Raw genomic sequence first — 18,539 nt, 5'->3', positions numbered from 1 at the left:
GCCAGTTGCTGCTCGCATCAAATTCAAAGCTCTGATGTTTGCCTACTCTGGCTTTGCTCCTTATCTGCTCTCACTTCTGCAGATGTATGTGCCCTCCAGAAACTTGCGTTCTGTGAATGAACGTTGTAACATATTGTAACCTGCATTCTGGAGATAAAAATTCCATTTAACATTCCAGAAAACAATCTGGGTGAATCGCCAGGACAATAAAATCACTTGGCGACGAAAAGTCTGGCTTAGTAATCCGTGGTGACATGTTAACAAGTCTGGGAGACTTCACAGAACCACTCTCTGCCTACTTCAAAAGAACATGACAGATAAGATAAGAAAGAAAAAAAAACTCTTTAGCCAACATTCTGCTCACAGACAAGACATTCCTCAAAATTAAACAAAGACATTTAGAACCCAAATCTCTTGTTTAATTTCATTTAACTTTTGTAATGTGTACAATCCCTGATATAGACTATACACATTCGTACTTTCAGGCCTTTTTAAAAGCATCAATGATGTAAGGATATGGGAACTATGTTAATGTACCTTTAATGTGATGTACTTGTAGAGTGTTTGGTGTCAATAGAATGCCCTCGACATTTTATAACACATGATGCATAGAGCATGATAATAACAGGGACGGCCTGCAATTTTTTTAATGCCCTGAATTAAAAACCGTCCTTAGGCTGCGGGAGGACTCAAATTTGCATACGAGGAGCCTTGAGACAAAGAAAGGGTTCGCGCGCAAACTTTCCCCTGAAATCATTGGTCAGAATGCTGTACGGGCTGTCACGTGACCCGCAGGTATAACTCATTCTGCCCTCCCAAACATCTGCGCAGAAAGAGAACGTCCTAAAAGGAACATCATTGACGGTGGCCCTCGGGCCACACGTGGCTTTCTAAGCCGCATGGACTTTTTTCCCGCCACGTTTTCTTTATTTTCCGGCAAAGTAAATTCAGTTTAAAGTTTGCGATCGTGTTCGTCCGAACTGCATTACAAACTCCACGCATCAAAGGACATCAAGAGTAGTTTTCATCACGACGGAAGAGAGACGCATAAAAGAGACCTCCAGACATGAAAAACCAGGTGATTTTAGTTATGCGATTAAGCTGTGCCCCTTTTATCAAAAAGGTGTTGTTTATAACCTTGATGGTCCTTAATGGTGCGGGTGGAACTGAAAGTTTTGTCACTCTTTTATCTGAAATCTCTATCTCCTCGCTTTACTATTTCTCTTTGTTGTTACACGTTCTATAGACCCGATATCTCCACGTGGTTTACCTTTGTTTTGTGTTTAATGTATGTTTTGTGCGTTTGTTTGTTCGTTACGTCTGACTAGTCAATAAATTCCATTATAATCAAATGAATTGTATTGTTTGCCTCACGAGAAAATGTCACTGAAATACAGATTCCCCTGCCTTGCTATTATAAGTTGTTTAAAACTTTTGAATGATTAATCTACTTCACAAGAAGTAGCAATTAAATTCCCTTTGTCTAAATGAATAGATTACCGTGTCCGCTCGGAAGAGCGGCGGCTCTGCTTGTGTTTGTTTGGTCAAATTAACAATAAATTGATCCGGAATATTAATGATTAACAATAATTCGTTATTGTTGATAATTAATATTCATAATCTGGGAATCCGCTCGGTCGCGCGAGCATGATCATTTACAATCATATGTTGGTTTGACCAAGCTGACTGAAGCTTAAGCCGGAATATTAATAATTAAGCATAAACCGTTATTGTTGATTATTAATATTCATAAAATGAGCTAATTTCATGTTACAACGTCGCCTCGTGGTTCCGTCCCAAAGAGGGAAGAAATCACTTTCCCCGAACGCTCGCGTTTAATCTGCCCAGTTGGTGGAATGAACTCCCTAACTGCATCAGTCACTCGCTGTCTTCAAGAAACGACTAAAAACTCAACTATTTAGTCTCCACTTCACTTCCTAATCTGCAATTGCCTCTCTGGATATACCACTAACTTTACTCAAAAAAAAATAAAATAAAATAAAAAGACAGACCTGAAACTTGCCTACAGCACTTATTCATTGTTGCTCTTATAGTTGTGTAAATTGCTTCCTTGTCCTCATTTGTAAGTCGCTTTGGATAATAGCGTCTGCTAAATGACTAAATGTAAATGTGTAAAAATGACCCAAAGACAGCAGAAAATGCTACAATCGATCATTTGTTGCCCTTGGTCTGGACCAAATAAAGTGTACTACAGATGTAAAAGCACCCTTAAAAGCATTCTGCCGATCTTAGAAATCAAGTGCATAGTATAAACAGTTTTTTTTTTCCTCAAATAGATGGCCGCTCTGTTCAGGAGAGAAGAATCATCCTTATTGGGAAACAAGGAGACGGCAAGAGCAGTGCAAAGAATACAATTGAAGATCAGGCTAAAGAATTGGCTGACTCTCTTCTCCTGAATCACAGAAAGATCACAGTTATTGACGCACCTGATTTCTTTGACACAGATCATGATGAGAAGACCAAATCGGTGATCATCCAGTCTCTGGTCGACAGCGCTGAAGGCGTTGATGCCATTGTCGTTGTTTTAAAGGTTGAAGCATATGTAACACACGAAGACAAGATTGTGCGGCAAATTCTGGACACGCTGAAAGAGGATGCTCTGAAACACACAGTGATCTTATTCACTTCAGGAGAGGAGCTCAACGGCGAGGTCATCGAAGAATTTGTGTATTGCAGTTTACAAATGCAGGAGCTTGTAGATAAATGTGGAGGTCGCTGTCACGTCATTGACAGCAAGCACTGGAATGACCGTAACACAGGATACAGGAGCAACAGAGAGCAGGTGAAAAGTCTGCTGGATACCATTGACAAGATGGTGAAAGAGAACGGCCGCTACACCAATAAGCTGATGGAGGAACAAATTCAAGAGCAGATGAAGAATAACAAGAAACCAGCTCATTCAACTGATTTTATGCATAATAAAACTGTGGAGAGGGTTGCAGGAACTGCATCAGGGGTGCTTACTGGTGCCATCATGGGCTTAGGTGTAGTAGCAGCTGCAATATTGGGTTTCTTGAAAAGCTCTGAATATGAATTATTAAAAGCCTTATTTGGAGGTGCTGGAGAAGGAGCAACAGCTGGAGGAGGAGGAGGAGGAGCAACAGCAACTGGAGGAGGAGCAGCAGCCGCTAGAGGAGGAGCAACAGCAGAAGGAGAGGCAGCAGCTGCGGCTGTGACTGAAGTAGCAGCAGAGGAAACAGGAGCGATGGCTGGAGCTGTAGGAGCAGCTGAAGTTGGGGTTGCTGGTGAAGTAGCAGGAGCAGGAGCTGCAGCAGCTGAGGTCGGAGTTGCTGGAGGAGTAGCAGCAGAGGCAGGAGCAATAGCAGCGGAGGTCGGTGTTGTTGGTGGAGCTGCAGCAGCAGAGGCAGGAGGAATAGCAGCAGGTCCAGTGGCTGCAGCTGTTGTTGCTGAAGTTGCTGTTGTAGCAGGAGGAATTGGAGGAGGAATCACTGGATACGAAGCAGCAGAAGATGCTGATTCAGTGGGTGATGCAATTTGCAGGGCAGGTAAGGCTAACTTAGAGAATGCAAAGTATGTGATCAAAAAGGTAAAGGACTTTACTGACCTAATTTTCAATGGCTCTGGGGATACTTAAAGCTGGACATCATGCATTGATGACTGTAAACATGTTGTGAAAACGTGTTGGCAATAAATAGCTTTGAAAGCATAATTGCAGCCAGGGATGGGCAAAAATACATTAAAATGTATTTTAAAATTAAATTAAAAATACCCCAATATTGCGTGTATCAAAATAAACACAAAGCAGCCACAAATGTTTCTAAATAAAATACTGTAAATTGTATTTTCAAAATACTACAAAATACTTTTACAAGGGAGCATATATTTTCTTCACAAACCTACTATCGACGGGTCTATTTGTTTAACCCTGTTACCATTAAACTGACTTGAAGTAAACAATAATTGACAGCAACAGCATTTCTCAAAGCAAGTAATCAGCTTCTCTACCACCTAAGATCCTGTCTTAAAGATAATCTCTGAATGAACTTGTTGTTTGTCTTATTTTCTTGGCATCTACATCAGCAATCCACCTAAAACTACTATTATTTGTGCAGTTTACTCATTCTGACAAGATGTTTTCAGTTCTTTTTTAATTGGCAGAATCTCAGTTTACCCCGCTAGTGAACATCAGTACACCATCCTTACAACCCAGGCTCATTCTGAAAACATAGTCCCGTGGATGTTTCTGGAGACAGCGAAATACATCCCAGGAGGTACGTATTTTTGCAGTTTTTGTTTTCGCGACTCCATGAGAGGCTGCTGTGTGCTCTTTTTTGCATCTCAATGCAATGTCTCTTGCGAGTTCTGTTCACACCTATGCTGTTATCGCATACACCCGCCAGAGGCCGATGTAGAACGACTTTCTGTCTGACTGACTGAATGATTGACTGGGCGACCGGCCAATCGCCCGACCCTCCCTCCTCTTTCCCTAAACCCAACCAATTTTACCAATTGACCCGTCCACCCGCTTACTTCCCTAAACCCAACCAACAATTGACAAAAGCCGTCCAGAAAAAGAAAAGTCCTTGTCTGATTTTTACCACGCTTTCGGATTTTACCACATTCTCACCCTGTTATGAACTTACTACTTTATTTTTTAGATTCTGTTTTTGTCTTACCTGATTTCTAGAACTGCTCTTCCCTGGACTCGAACCCGTTCGTCGTCGTCAGCTTCTCTCTGCATCTCAAGTCCACTGACATACACAACGAGCTACCCAGATAAACTGGTTGCGGTGGGAAAGCCCTCCACAAGGAGGTAAGCGGTCAGCCAGTAAGCTCGAAAAGGATTGGCGTCATACCGCCCCCTAGCGCTCGCTTAAAAAATGAAATGCAGCCATACGTACCTTCGGCTACATAATACGTAGTCCCCAGAAGCGTTAACGGTACTACATTTTCAGATTGAGCCTGGGTTGCATCCCTAGGTTTTTTATATTTCTTAAGCTTCTCTGCATTTCCGCCTGCAGCCCTGTTCTGAAGCTCCTCATCCTGTTCTCAAAGACTAATATTTTATTTAGTCTCATTTCTGAAGCAAAGGTGCTGATGCCAAATTGTACACAATACCGCCATTACATATTAGCATTGACCACCTGTCAATTTTCTGTTCTGATCTCATCCCTAGGCAAATAACTGAGAAAGCATCAATCAGAGGTCGCATTTTTATGATGTCATCATGTAGATTAGTATTTTTAAGAGTTCACACTTAGCTGATGATTGATTATAAAGCTTGTTTGGCATGCTGTCCTGGAAGAAATATAAGATTCTCGAGCCCGGGGCTTCCTCCCGTTTGCAAGGTGAGAGGGGAGTTTGAGCTCAGGTAGATCTGGAGAACTCCCCTGCTGAAGTAGCTAATGAACAGACAGTGATTGCTCTTAAGAGATGACTACTTACTAGGAGCATGTCTATGGTGCCAATTTGGATTAGTCAATTAACTTAAGTTGCATGTTTTTGGACGGTGGGAGGAAATCAGGGAACCCGGGGGAAACCCACGTGAACATGGGGAGAACATGTAAATTGAACAAAAAATTGAAAAATTACGTAAACCTTGCACCTGTGCATATAGCCCATTGGCTGTCATGAATTTGGATTCTTAAGGTTTCAATGTAATTTGTGACCCAGGATCTCAAACCCAGGCACAAGAGTCTATTTTTAGAAATTGTCTGTTTGTTGGGATACGAGCAATGCATATTACTAATAAAATTACATTTTGATAGATTTGCAGAATAAAATTAGAAAAAAAGATACTCATGAACATTATCTTTACTTCATATACTGGTCATTTTAGACAAACGGTCACTCGTTTTGATCCACATAACGTATTTTTGCCTATTCCCAATAATATAGCCTGGCTTTGTAACCCAGGGTCACATTGATTGTGTGTTTATTTGGTCTCTCAATATGATGTTACATTTGCATTATGCAAATAACCAAGAACCATGATTTCAGCTCAAATATTTTAATGAATAACCCATTTGTTTCTTGGTTGTGAGTTGGTAAATTTGCAGCAAATTCATATGAGGGAAAGTGCTCTTAATGTTTTAAATTCAGTTTGTCAGCATTTACTTTTCAGCTTAATTGTGAACATGCATTTTGGAAATTGCTTTATGTTCATGTCAATGCAATAAATAGATGTGCTTGAAGAGCAAAGTTTTCCAGCATATTTGTTTCAAGAGTTTACACTAAGAAATTGCTTGATATAATAGCAGGTTTGGCATGTTGTCCTGGGAGAGAACCCTAAGCTTGGAGATAATTGCACCCAGGGCTCCAAACTGGGGTGCGTTTCCCAAAACCATCGTTAGCCAACTAAGATTGCAAGTTCTGTCATGACAAACATAGTTTGTTGATTTGCCGTTTCCCAAATTCATCGCTCCAATGAACATACTCAAACTGCATCACACACTTGAGCACTCGCAACTACAGCTCTGGAGCTGTAGTTAGAAACATAGTTTCTGGCTGTGTTATATTCCCACTTATCCCCCCTATGCCCTATTCATTTAGAACATTCTAACATTCAAAATTGTAATTATGAAAAATAAAAAGCATTAAGGTCATCTCTTTTAAGTGTAATTTACTTTCAAAGTATTTTTGCACTTCAGTTTTAGCGATCTTCATGTTTACAATCACGCTCCCTTCGCAGTGCACTTAGAAAACATTGATGTCATTTGGAACACAACCTCATGGCGAAAGCTATAGGTGACCTATTATTTAAAAGCAGAATTTATGTTACGTCTTCAAAGCTTGTGAAAACAAAAAGCATACGTTAATTATTTTAATTTATAGTGGGTTATTTATTAAATATCTGTATTGTATATGACATGGATCTGCTTGTTACATTTCTGCAGTGGTTTACATGTGTCAAATTGTAAAAGAAGACTTTAAAAATAAATAAATAAATAAACAATATCCTACCTAATAATACTACTAATAATCATCATCATCATCATCATTAATATTATTATTAAAGTATGATTTTTTTTCTAATACATAATAATTATTAAATTTCATTTCATGATAAATAGCCTCATTATTTATTTATTTATTTATATGATTTCTATATGATATTTGAACACGTGTTAGCTTTTGTAAGTGATTTTACGTTTTAGAATATGATATGTCTTACTCATTAATATTTGTAAAGCAAGCAGGCCCTATATGTGCCATATATTTCAGTAATATGGACAGCGTGTGCATGTTTTTACCAAATCTAATATTGGATTTTATTTTAAAAGCTTGTTTGTGTATAACAAAATAATTTGCACAAAGAAATGGTTCAAGCGATAGATCTGCGACAGAAACTACGCGTTTTGGGAAACACTCGTCACTACATCATTCTTTTCCCAAATGATGCATCGTACCACGATAGTTCAGCTGTGAGTTACGTTGTTGTTTGGGAAACACACCGCTGGTCAATGAGCAAGTATAGGGGTACAAGATCAGAAAGCTTTCAAGAGCTCCCCCTGGTAAAGGAGGAAAAGGGGGGATAGGGTGGATTGGAGCAGGGGCGGACTGACCATCTGGCAATTCTGGCAAATGCCAGCTTTTACCTCTTGCTAGATGTGATATTATGATGTTGATTTAAAAAAAAATATATATAATAACAATAATAATAATAAATGTTAAGCCTTTGGCCCAATCGGCGACGGCCGCCTGAAGATTGGCCGACCCAATCCGAGGTCACCCGGACGTTATCAAAATCTGGCAAGAATGTCATATTATTTTACCATCTGTACACCAAAATAAATACTAAATGTGCGTGTCCGTGGGTGGGGCTGTGTTGGTGTGGTAATGTGGGCTGATGTGGCTACAGTGCCAGGGCTGAATTTTTGTCCCAGTCCGCCCCTGGATGAAAGGATTCTTAAAAAAAACGAAGATGAGGGAGTAATACTAATCGAGTTATAGTGAGTTTGGATTAATCCGATTGACTTACTAATAATTACAGATGGGAGATCAGCCGCGATCGATCATATCACGTGCTCCTCTCAAAATTAGTTTACTTAAATATATAAGGCGACATGAATAGTGTGATTTATTTCAGCAGTGGGTTATTAAAATTACAAATGAGAATTAGATTAGTTCAGAAATGTTTCTTTATGTTCAGATGGAAAGCTTCATATTACAGTCATGTACGCTTTTAACTTGGCTACGTTTTCCACTTTTGCTGTTTGTGCCACTGGTCTGGATTAATGCATATTGACTGATCTTGGTTACTGACTTAAGCCTCTTTCACACAGTGATGCTGGTAAATATCTGGAACATCTGCACCCCACCTCCAGCTAAACAACAAATGATTTCAGTTCATGTTCTCCAGGTAAAACAATTCACTGACTAAAATAAATGTTTCTGGCTTTTAATGTAGAGGAGATGCAGCCACTGTCTAACAGTACTGTATAAGCAACAACGTTTTGTAATATAGTAAGTGTATTTTGGGAAATGATTTACACATTTGTGAAGGCCACGTAAAGAAATTTAACCAATTTTTTTCAAGTTATTTTGATTTGGGGATGTTTTTATCGTATTACTGTTAATTTTGTACATTTTAAAAGATTTTAAATCGTTTTTTTTGCCTTAATGTAAATTATTTTATGTTAGTACTCTTAGGCTTTATTTTAGTCTAATCGCAATGGACAGTGAGTTTACTAAATTAATAACACTAAACACATCACAATACATGCTGTCATTAATCTGTATATACAACATTTAGATCTCTGGGCTCAGAAAGTTCCCAAAATATAATATCCTACTTTTTTTAAGCAAAATTAAGGTATAGGTTGTTAAATGCAGAGCTTCTCTATAAACAAAACACCTGCTGAAAGAAATCAAACCACAGCCAGGTGAGGAAAAGTAACGCAAAAGTAACTCAGAAGTAATATAATAATGCATTACTTTCCATAAAAAGTAACTAAATAACACAATTAGTTCTTTGTGTTTGTGTGTGTGTGTGTGTGGTGGTGGTGGTGGGGGGGGGGGGGTACAACATGGTTTGTAACTTAAATGTTGATTTTGTTGTGGATTAGAGTTCAGCATCAGTTTGTTGACTGTGTCCAGCAGATGGCGCCACTGCAACGACTGAATTAACCATCTGTTCCAGTAGCCTACTAAAAAATTAAGAGGGTCACTTCTTAGACACTTCTACTTTCGCTTTTATAATCACTGTTGTTTACTCCTATTGGACTTATATTAAAAGAAAACGAATGCTAGATCTTATTTTGGACATCCATCAACAAACTTCACCTTCTTTTTCGACTCTTAGTGGAACAAAGAAAAGGAGTTCAAGCTGTAATGTGAGTATTTAGCATTGCACACCATTTACACACAGTGCATTAATGTTCTAGCCATGTAAGTGTCATTATAGATCACACACAGACACAATATATATATATATATATAACAACACATTTCTAATCATAATAGTTTTAAAAACTCATCTCTAATAACTGATTTATTTTATCTTTGCCATGATGACAGTAAATAATATTAGACTAGATATTCTTCAAGACACTTCTATACAGCTTAAAGTGACATTTAAAGGCTTAACTAGGTTAATTAGGGTAACTAATCAGGTTAGAGTATTTAGGCAAGTTATTGTATATCAATGGTTTTATTAGACTATCGAGAAAAATATATATAGCTTAAAGGGGCTGATAATTGACCTTAAAATGGCTTCTAAAAAATTAAAAACTGCTTTTATTCTAGCCGAAATAAAACAAATCAGATTTTCTCCAGAAGAAAGAAATATTATTAGACATACTGTAGAAATTTCCTTGCTCTGTTAAACATCATTTGGGAAAAAATATGAGGAAAAAAATTAAAGGGGGGCTAAGGATTCTCTCTTTCAAGTTCAAAGCGAAGTTGAATGCCAAAGCATTTTAGATACGTGTATAAAATAGCCTATAGAATATATTATATAATAAATTAATACAATAATCAGTGAATAAGAAATAAAAGACAGAAAAAAATAATAAAAACAGACAATGTCTCTAAATATCATTATTGATTATTATTTCAATAGATTATTGAAAGAAAGCAAACGCGTTGATTAACTGGTGTACATATATCTTGCAGGCAGTTTATAGACCAGTCATTTCGTCCTCTCCGCGTAAACAGTGAAGTTTTTCTGAGTCGTTCAGATTAAATCTATCATTTGCTTGTTCTCTTGGTCTTGCGGCTGTGCGCGCTGTCAGCTGTGAAGCAAGCGGAAAGTAGTCTTTAATAAAAGAGTCATGCAAAAACACATACGAGCTTTAGAAAGCGAAAAGCAAAAGTTGAATCCCAGATATTTTAGGATTTAGAAATCCGAGCCGGTGTGGTGAGAGCGACCCCCCCCCCCCTCCAGTTTCCTAAAAAGGCGCGCCTCTGTTGGTCTGAAGAGCACGTGACTGTCTGTGTGTGAGTGCTGATAAATCTGGTGCACACAGAACAAAACGAGTAAATGAGAGATTTTCCACTACTTAATCGATCGCGGATGTTAGTAATAGGGTAAAAGGATGATAATAATAGTAAAAAAATATCAATAAATACTCAGGCTGCCGTTAATATGCCTGGGCGCCCTGCCAAAGAAAAGTCTACAAGTGCGCTCGACATGAAGCACAGCTGCAGCCGGAGATCAACGAGATTAGCCGAGCGCAGGCGGTGGTGGAGTTGAAAACGGACTCGTCAAGCCGGACACTTCGGGGCTCAAAGTTGCAGCAGTCATAATGACCAATATCACATGGCGTCATCATCATTTATTTATTTATAACAACAAAAGATTTACATTACAAATAAAACAGAATAAAGTCTCAAAGTATAGTCCATTTTTAAACAATAAGGGAATTGTGAATTATATAAGGGGAAACGAGAGGGTAATATAAACATACAAATGAACAGGCCTATTAAATACAAAGCAATAAGCACACATTAGGAGTTCAAACATAACTCTAGGTTTATGCTTCTTGTTTGAATATGGTAAAAGGGTTTACATCTATAGATATAAAACTTTCCAAAATATAATAATGTAAAACCCAAAACAAGCTGTTTTGATTAAGTCAGAAACAATGATTAAGATTATTTTGAATAATGAAAGCATTTATAAAAAAAACACTTTAATCCAAAAAGATTGAACAAAAGGACTCAAATAAGCAAGCTACACTTTAAGTAGAAGTTTCCCAAAAAGAGCAGGTACATCAATGTCGTTTTTAAAACTTGTGTATAAACAGCCTGACAGGAAATTATATATATATATATATATATATATATATATATATATATATATATATATATATATATATATATATATATATATATATATATATGAGTGGACCAATGCCAACCTCGTTCTGATGCATTCATACTTTTCTTTTTAAGATTCACAAATGTAACTGGAGATAAACAGTTTGTCTGACATTTGATGAAGCATCATGAATAATATCAATTCATCTTTAAAATAAAAAAGCATTAAAAATAACTTGTGTTTTCTGACCTTTCAGACACTGATATTGACAGACGAGGAGAATGGGAAGTAAGTGATTCACATTAGTGATATGCGATACCACTGGTTTCCTATCTGATACCAAGTAAAATTAAGTCGAGTATCGGCGATACCGATCCAATACCAATACTGCCCACAAATGACTGTTTGGGAAATTAAAGTAACAAGTAGTGTACTTAAAAGTGTCACTTTATACTGAATACGAGACATATTACGGGTTATTATTGTTTATAGTTTATTGATGAAGAATTATCATACAAAACAGGGCCAACTTACATTTTTATTGGCAGCTTGTGAGCATGTATATCTATAAACGCCTGCCTGAAATAAACATTCACACCTTCTAGTTTAGTGGCATGTTAATCCGGTCCCCATGACAGTGCTTTGAACCTTTTTTCCGTTGCTTTATCATTGTCACAAAAAACAACTATTTATTTGTGTTGTGTTTTATTTTAATTTGTTTTTATTAATTTATTATTTATTTAATTATTTTACTTAATCATATGATCATTAGTCATTTATATAATTATCATTATATTATTTTATTGATCAGTAGTTAATGATTTGATTATTTGTCATTTCATTATGTATTTTATATTTTATTATTACTATTTTAAAATAGTTGTTGCTTCATTATTATTTTAATTTTTCCATATTTGTAATAATCTTATGACTGTGTGGATTCAAGCGACACTTGTTTTCATGAGTAAGAGATAAGAGAATGTCTCCATTTCAAGGTCTGCATTGTCTCTGGACAATGTTGTGAAGCAGTAATTTACCATTGCTGTTGCTTGTGGTATAATAACACTTGCTGAATTTATCCTCGTCAGAGCATTGAATCATACCCAATAAACTCTGCTCTCTTCATCATCACGACTTTGTCTCCTGCTTCTGCTCCTTTCTGGTTTTCTCAGTCAACTCCTATATTAATAGGAGACTGTTAATTCAGTCGAATACTGGTTAACAGATTGGAAACTTTGCTGACTTGTTGTTCATATACCTGGAAAAACAGACATTTTCTGGCGTCTGGGGCTCGATCAAATTTGGCGTGGAGATGGTGATCTAACACCACCTAGTCATGACGTAGTCATATACTGTCTTGGGATTTATATGTAGATGTTTTAGGTTTGAGGTTTTACCCAAGCGGCAACCTCCCGCTCTCCCTCAGGAAGCCAATACGGAAGTCACTAAAACTGCTATTCATCTGAAATTCCGCTAGTCCTGGCCGCTCCTGGCTCCAAAACAGAGCAAATTTCAATTGAGCCCACTGTTAGAATGGCCAACTTTACAGCAGAAAAAAAGGTGTTTACAGCCTGGTACAAAAAAAGGTTTTGGTTAATACAGCTAATATCACCCTTCATGACAACTGTGAGGGGGGTGAATTTTTTTATAACTCATCAGTTTCCTTTATATTAAGTTATATTAAGTTTGCATAATTAAGGGCGTGGCCACTTGAGTGACAGCTAGGTCTCGTTGGTCTTCGTCACGTCACCTCAGCTGAATCCTGCAGATTAGCCACTGAACTCGGCATATTTATCGTATTTCTGTGTTGTTTTATGTGGCTTTACACAGTCAACTGCCTTTTGGACTTGTTTCCTACAATTATTAGATGGCATGGCATGCTGAGTGCACTTAATTGTGCTCACAAACCATTCACGTGGCCTCCGTTTCCCATGTGAGTAAAGTTAAATACTTATATACCATCTCTACACATGTATTTGTTTTATTTAAGATCATTTATCGTTTATATTTATATTTAGAGCTGTAATGCACTCCAGAATCTGATGAATTGATTAGCTGTAGGCTCTAGAACAGTCATCTGAAGCGTTGTCATACAGTGTTATGCTGGATTTCATCAATAGTCTTACATTAACTAACACAGACTATATCTGAAGAGTTTGGAAGTAATCCGTGTTTTCCTCCTGTTGAGAAAAGTCATAAGAACAATGTTTAGTGGCTCAATGTATTACAGCAGTGTTTTTAAAAGACTAAACACTTTATTGATATAGTGTACAACCAAGCACAAGTGGTCAGAATACAAACGAGTCGCAGGTGATAAAGTATTAAGCGTTTTCCCAAAGTAAAGTGTGTCTGAACCAGGTCCAAGCTAAATGCCAGCAGGTGTCTGTAGCTCCGCTCACTCTCCGCCTCTTTGCCCTTGTTTGGTATCCCACGATTGACGATTGGCCGCGCCTACTTGTGGCTTCTTTTGCGCTCTTCAGAAACCTATGGGTGACGTCACGGATACTACGTCCATATATTTTACAGTCTATGGTTTTACCACAGTACCTCACTGTTTTGTTACACGTCACAAACCACATTGTTTGAGTTTATGGAAGTGAAGTAGCTTCACACATAACTTCAATAGCGGTCACCTGTATCCAATGACAGCGTGACTAAACAACATGTGTCAGGCCAGCAGATTGATTGGCTAGCATGATCTGCACTTGTACAGTGCCAAATTACACACATGACTTGGCAGGCGGAAGAGCAAGTAGTTCCAACTAAGTTGGCATTATTCAGAAAAACTAGGGTAATTGTGATCACTTTCCACTGTATTTCTATTTTAAAATAAACTACGTATTTGCTCCAATTGATTGAAATATTGGTATTTTTATAAGATAATCAATTCTAGAACATACAAAGCTGGTATCGGAGATATCGATATTCTAGTATCGATCAGCACATAACTAATTCATATCATAATGTCACACTGACAACATCTTGCCTTAACCTTTCAGAAACAGTTAAAAAAAAAAAAACTAAATTTATTTTCTCTGTTTTGTTTGCCGTAGCCTGTACATCTACACCCGAGAGAAGGAGAATTGTGCTTCTGGGAAGATCAGGACATGGAAAAAGCAGTGCTGGGAACACAATTCTCGGAGAGAAAGCATTCACCCCTAAAGTTTCGGGTGATTCTGTAAAAACTCAGAGCTCAAAAGCTCAGAAGAAAATTAGATACGGCAGACATCTCACGGTTATTGAAATGCCTGGATTCTTTGACTCCAATTCTGAAGACTTCGAGACAAAGTCTGAGCTCATCAAATCTCTAGTTGAGTGTGCTCAAGGGGTCGATGCGTTTGTGATCGTTTTAAAGGCTCAGAAGTACACAGGAGAAGAACTTGAGATCATCCAACAACATCTGAACACACTGAAGGAACATGTGCTCGACCACATTGTGATCTTATTCACATTTGGTGAACAACTACAAGGAAAAACCATCGAGGAATTCATGAAGGACTGCTTAGAGCTGCAGGAGCTGGTTGACAAATGCGGAGGCCGCCAACACGTCATCGACAGCAAATGCTGGACAAAACGTCCATGGGGCTACAGGAGCAACAAAGCTCAGGTGAAAAATCTGCTGAAAACCATTGACGAGATGGTGAATAAGAGCGGCTGCTACACCAATGAGATGCTGCAAAAGCTGGAGGAGAAAATTCAGGAGGAGATCAAGAACAACGAGGACAATCTGACTCTGGAAGAGAAACGAGAAAAGGCAAAGGGACATGTCCAGAAAAAAATACTGGAGAAGATCACAGGAGTGACAACAGGAGTGCTGATTGGTGTTTTTCTGGGTATAGGTGTTGCATTGGCTGCATTTTGGGCTCTTCTTCAAGCAATCTTCCCTGTAAAGGCATTGCTCAACATGGCAACACATGGAAAGTTTGCAAAAGGAGAATTGACTGGAGAAAAAGCAGACGGAGAAGACAAAGCAGAAAAAGCAGATGGAGAAGAAAAGGCTGAAGAAGCAGATGATAAAGCAAGAGAAGCAGCAGAGGAAACGAGAGGAAAAACGGCAGTGAAAATAGCAGCAGCAGCAGGTAATGCAATGTCAGGAGCCACGGCTGTTACTGCCGTCCTGGGAACCGCAGCGCTTGCAGGAGCGCTTGCAGGAGGAGTCGCTGGATATAAAGCAGCAAAAGAAGCCGATTCAGTGTATGATGCCATGGTCAAGTCAGCAAAGCTCAACTACGACAATGCTACAACCATGTTTGGGAAGGCACAAGAGTTTGTCACTGATGCATTCAATGACAAATCACAAACAGAATAAAATGAAAATCAGAACGAGTCAGCAGCAGTAGCCCTGTGGTTAGTGTCACTATGGTCCTCACATACCGCACAAAATGCTTTTCCGATTGTGTCTTGTTTCTAGTTATACACGCACACACACACACACACACACACACACACACACACACACAGACACAGACAGACACACACAGACACAGACACACACACACACACACACACACACACACACACACACACACACACACACACACACACACACACACACACAGTTAAAGTCAGAATTATTAGCCCTCCTGTTTATTTTTTTCCCCCAATCATAATAATCATAATAGTTTCAATAATTTATTTCTAATCACTGATTAATTTTATCTTTGTCATGATGACACTAAATGATATTAGACTAGATATTTCAAGACACTTCTATACAGCTTAAAGTGACATTTAAAGGCTTAACTAGGTTAATTAGGTTAACTAGGCCGGTTAGGGTAATTAGGCAAGTTATTGTGTAATGATGGTTTGTTCTGTAGACTATCGAGAAAATATATAGCTTAAAGGGGCAACAAAAGGAGAAAATCCCTCACTGCTCTTGACTGAAGGACTTTTGCAGCTAAAGTGTTTTTCTTACAGTGAGGATGCTTAAAGCACAGTTTGTTTCATATTTTTATTCTATTCTATTTATTTCACTTTCCTTATTTACAGGGAGGAAAAATGCAGTTGAAGTAAGTATTGGCTCTCCTGAATTATTAGCGACCCTTGCCTCCCCAATTTCTGTGTAACGAAGAGCAGATTTTTTTCAACACATTTCTGAACATAATAGTTGTAATAACTCATTTCTAATAACTGATTTATTTTATCTTTGCCATGAAGACAGTAAATAATATTAGACTAGATTTTTTTTTTTTAAATACAAGCATTCAGATTCAAAGTGCGATTCAAAGGCTTAATTAGGCAGGTCATTGTATAACAGTAGTTTCTTCTTTCTTCTATATGTATATATATATATATATATATATATAATCAGGGGTCGCCACAGTGGAATGAACCGTTCCAGCATATGTTTTACACAGTGGATGCCCTTCCAGCTGCAACCTAGTACTGGGAAACATCCATACACACTTATTCACACTCACACACTACAGCCAATTTAGTTTATTCAATTCATGCAGACATATAATAATACCAACAGTTATAATAATACTTTATTAAAAATAAATCTAATATTTGTTATATATTTATTTATAACAAGTATTATAAATAAATGGGGGATGGGGGGGCTTTTGAGAAGAGGCCATGGTCCTGGTCCTATATAAAAGACAGTGATGCATCAAAATACAACTATACAAAATTCAGATTTTCTAAATGAAATTGTGAGAGGAATAATTATGCTATACACATATTCACATATTCAGAAATGTGTCATTATATTAAACATTATACAGTAATGTTTATTCTCACACAGAGGACTCGCACTGTGGACACAGACACAATCTCTCCTATGTCTCTCATCAAAATATTACCTGAACATTATTTTTTACACAAACTTCATTTTATCTTTAAAAAGATTATAATATTGCTTGAATTTATTCAACTAGTCCAGTCATTATCTATTCTGAATGTTGACTGGATTTAAAAATATCTCTTCATTAAAACCATGTTTGTGCTTATTTATACTGACTTAATATAATATGCAACTCCAAGCAACATCATTACAACACTTTTGCTATTCCATCATTAAAATACTGGAATTTTACACTTTTACACACTCTTTACACTCTCCAAACATGACCCCCAAAAATCAGAAGCTTATCTGGGAACAGTTTATCATACGGAACGCATCCGTCAGTCAGCATGCATACTGTGGGCTAAACGGATTCAGAAGTTGCGACTTTCGACACACAGCTTTAATGGAAAGAAAGTGAATGCGGATGTTTTTATATTAATTTAACGTGCTTTCAAGCAAAAATAAAGTGAAAGCACAATTCTCTTGAACAGCTCTTACAATCATATCACAAGAACGGGTCTCTATTGATGGTACTTTCACTTTTCATACAAAGATTAAACATACGGGGTAGAATATGGGAAAATACCTAATCTGAATGATAGTGGACAAAAACGGGAGATTTGACAGGTATGCTTCATGCAAATTATTATTGCCGTTATCAATCTTCGTTCTGATACAGCAAAATAATCATCTTTATTGTAACATTACCTCTTTCTTTGTCATGTTTTTCCTCCACTTTTCTTTTTTTTTTTTGCCTCCCCTGTGCACCAGACGGTTTGGGACGTTTTGACATGCTGAGCTTAATCCATCAAAAAATCAACACAGTGTGGCAGGTATTCAGGGTGGGGGGGGGGGTCTTAGGCGATATTATTATTACTAGTAGTAGGCTTTGCACTATACAGCTAAAATAGTGTGGGCTTATTCTTTTCTGAAGTAATACCATAGAGTTAAGAATAGTGGAAGTTACTTTTTTCCTTCCCTCATTTCTGGCGCCGCCCTGGATGTACTGCGCCTTTAGCAGTTGCCTATACTGCCAATGCCATGGGCCGGCCCTGGGTGAGAGTGCTCTCAGAACTACATGGAGTAAACGAAAAAACAAAGAGGGTTGGGGGTTTCAGTCTTTCCAGCAGGACTTGCAGCATATAGCTTGGGACCACTCAAGTTGCAAGTGTGTCCAACACAACAGATGCAAAACCACTGCAATAATTCTGCAGGCAATTAAGAGCTGTGGAGTCCACCCCAGTCCAATTTCTCATTGTGCTGCCCCCATGGAGGTTGATCATGAGGTTGATCTCCTTAGTCTGTGATGTCAGAGGGAGAAGACAATATAGCCTGCAGCTAAATATATCTAGTGCTATGCGCTGGAATTTAGAGCAGCTCTCAGCTGGTCAAGGATGCAGCCTATTTAAATTCCTCTTAACTGCCCGCCTTATTGCGCCAGGGGTGCATGATAGGGCCTACAAAAATAGGGCCAAATTAAGACTCAAAATCACTCCAGAGTGG

At 38.0% G+C, this 18,539-nt stretch overlaps 3 protein-coding genes across 3 annotated transcripts in view; all 3 read left to right on the top strand.

Moving 5' to 3' along the window:
- LOC100333313 (uncharacterized) overlaps nt 1-6,183 on the top strand; it is an 11,233-nt gene extending 5,050 nt beyond the window's left edge. The window contains exon 3 of the mRNA XM_087260380.1: nt 2,298-6,183. Coding sequence (XP_087116506.1) covers nt 2,298-3,616 — 1,319 coding nt within the window. The 3' untranslated portion in view covers nt 3,617-6,183. The remainder of the gene's footprint in view (nt 1-2,297) is intronic.
- The window catches only part of si:cabz01074946.1, a 199,179-nt gene that overhangs the window by 130,767 nt on the left and 49,873 nt on the right, over nt 1-18,539 (top strand). The window lies entirely within an intron of this gene.
- zgc:195075 lies at nt 9,184-15,583 on the top strand. The gene is given in 3 exon segments (NM_001130660.1): nt 9,184-9,317; nt 11,502-11,533; nt 14,299-15,583. Coding segments are annotated over 2 exon segments (1,263 nt in total). The 5' UTR covers nt 9,184-9,317; nt 11,502-11,526; the 3' UTR covers nt 15,555-15,583.

The sequence above is a fragment of the Danio rerio genome, chromosome 7 (genome assembly GCF_052040795.2).
Source record: "Danio rerio strain M-AB ecotype USA chromosome 7, GRCz13ab, whole genome shotgun sequence".
NCBI lineage: Eukaryota > Metazoa > Chordata > Actinopteri > Cypriniformes > Danionidae > Danio > Danio rerio.
Note: the sequence above shows the minus strand (reverse complement) of the source record. Positions and strands in the feature narration are given on the sequence as shown.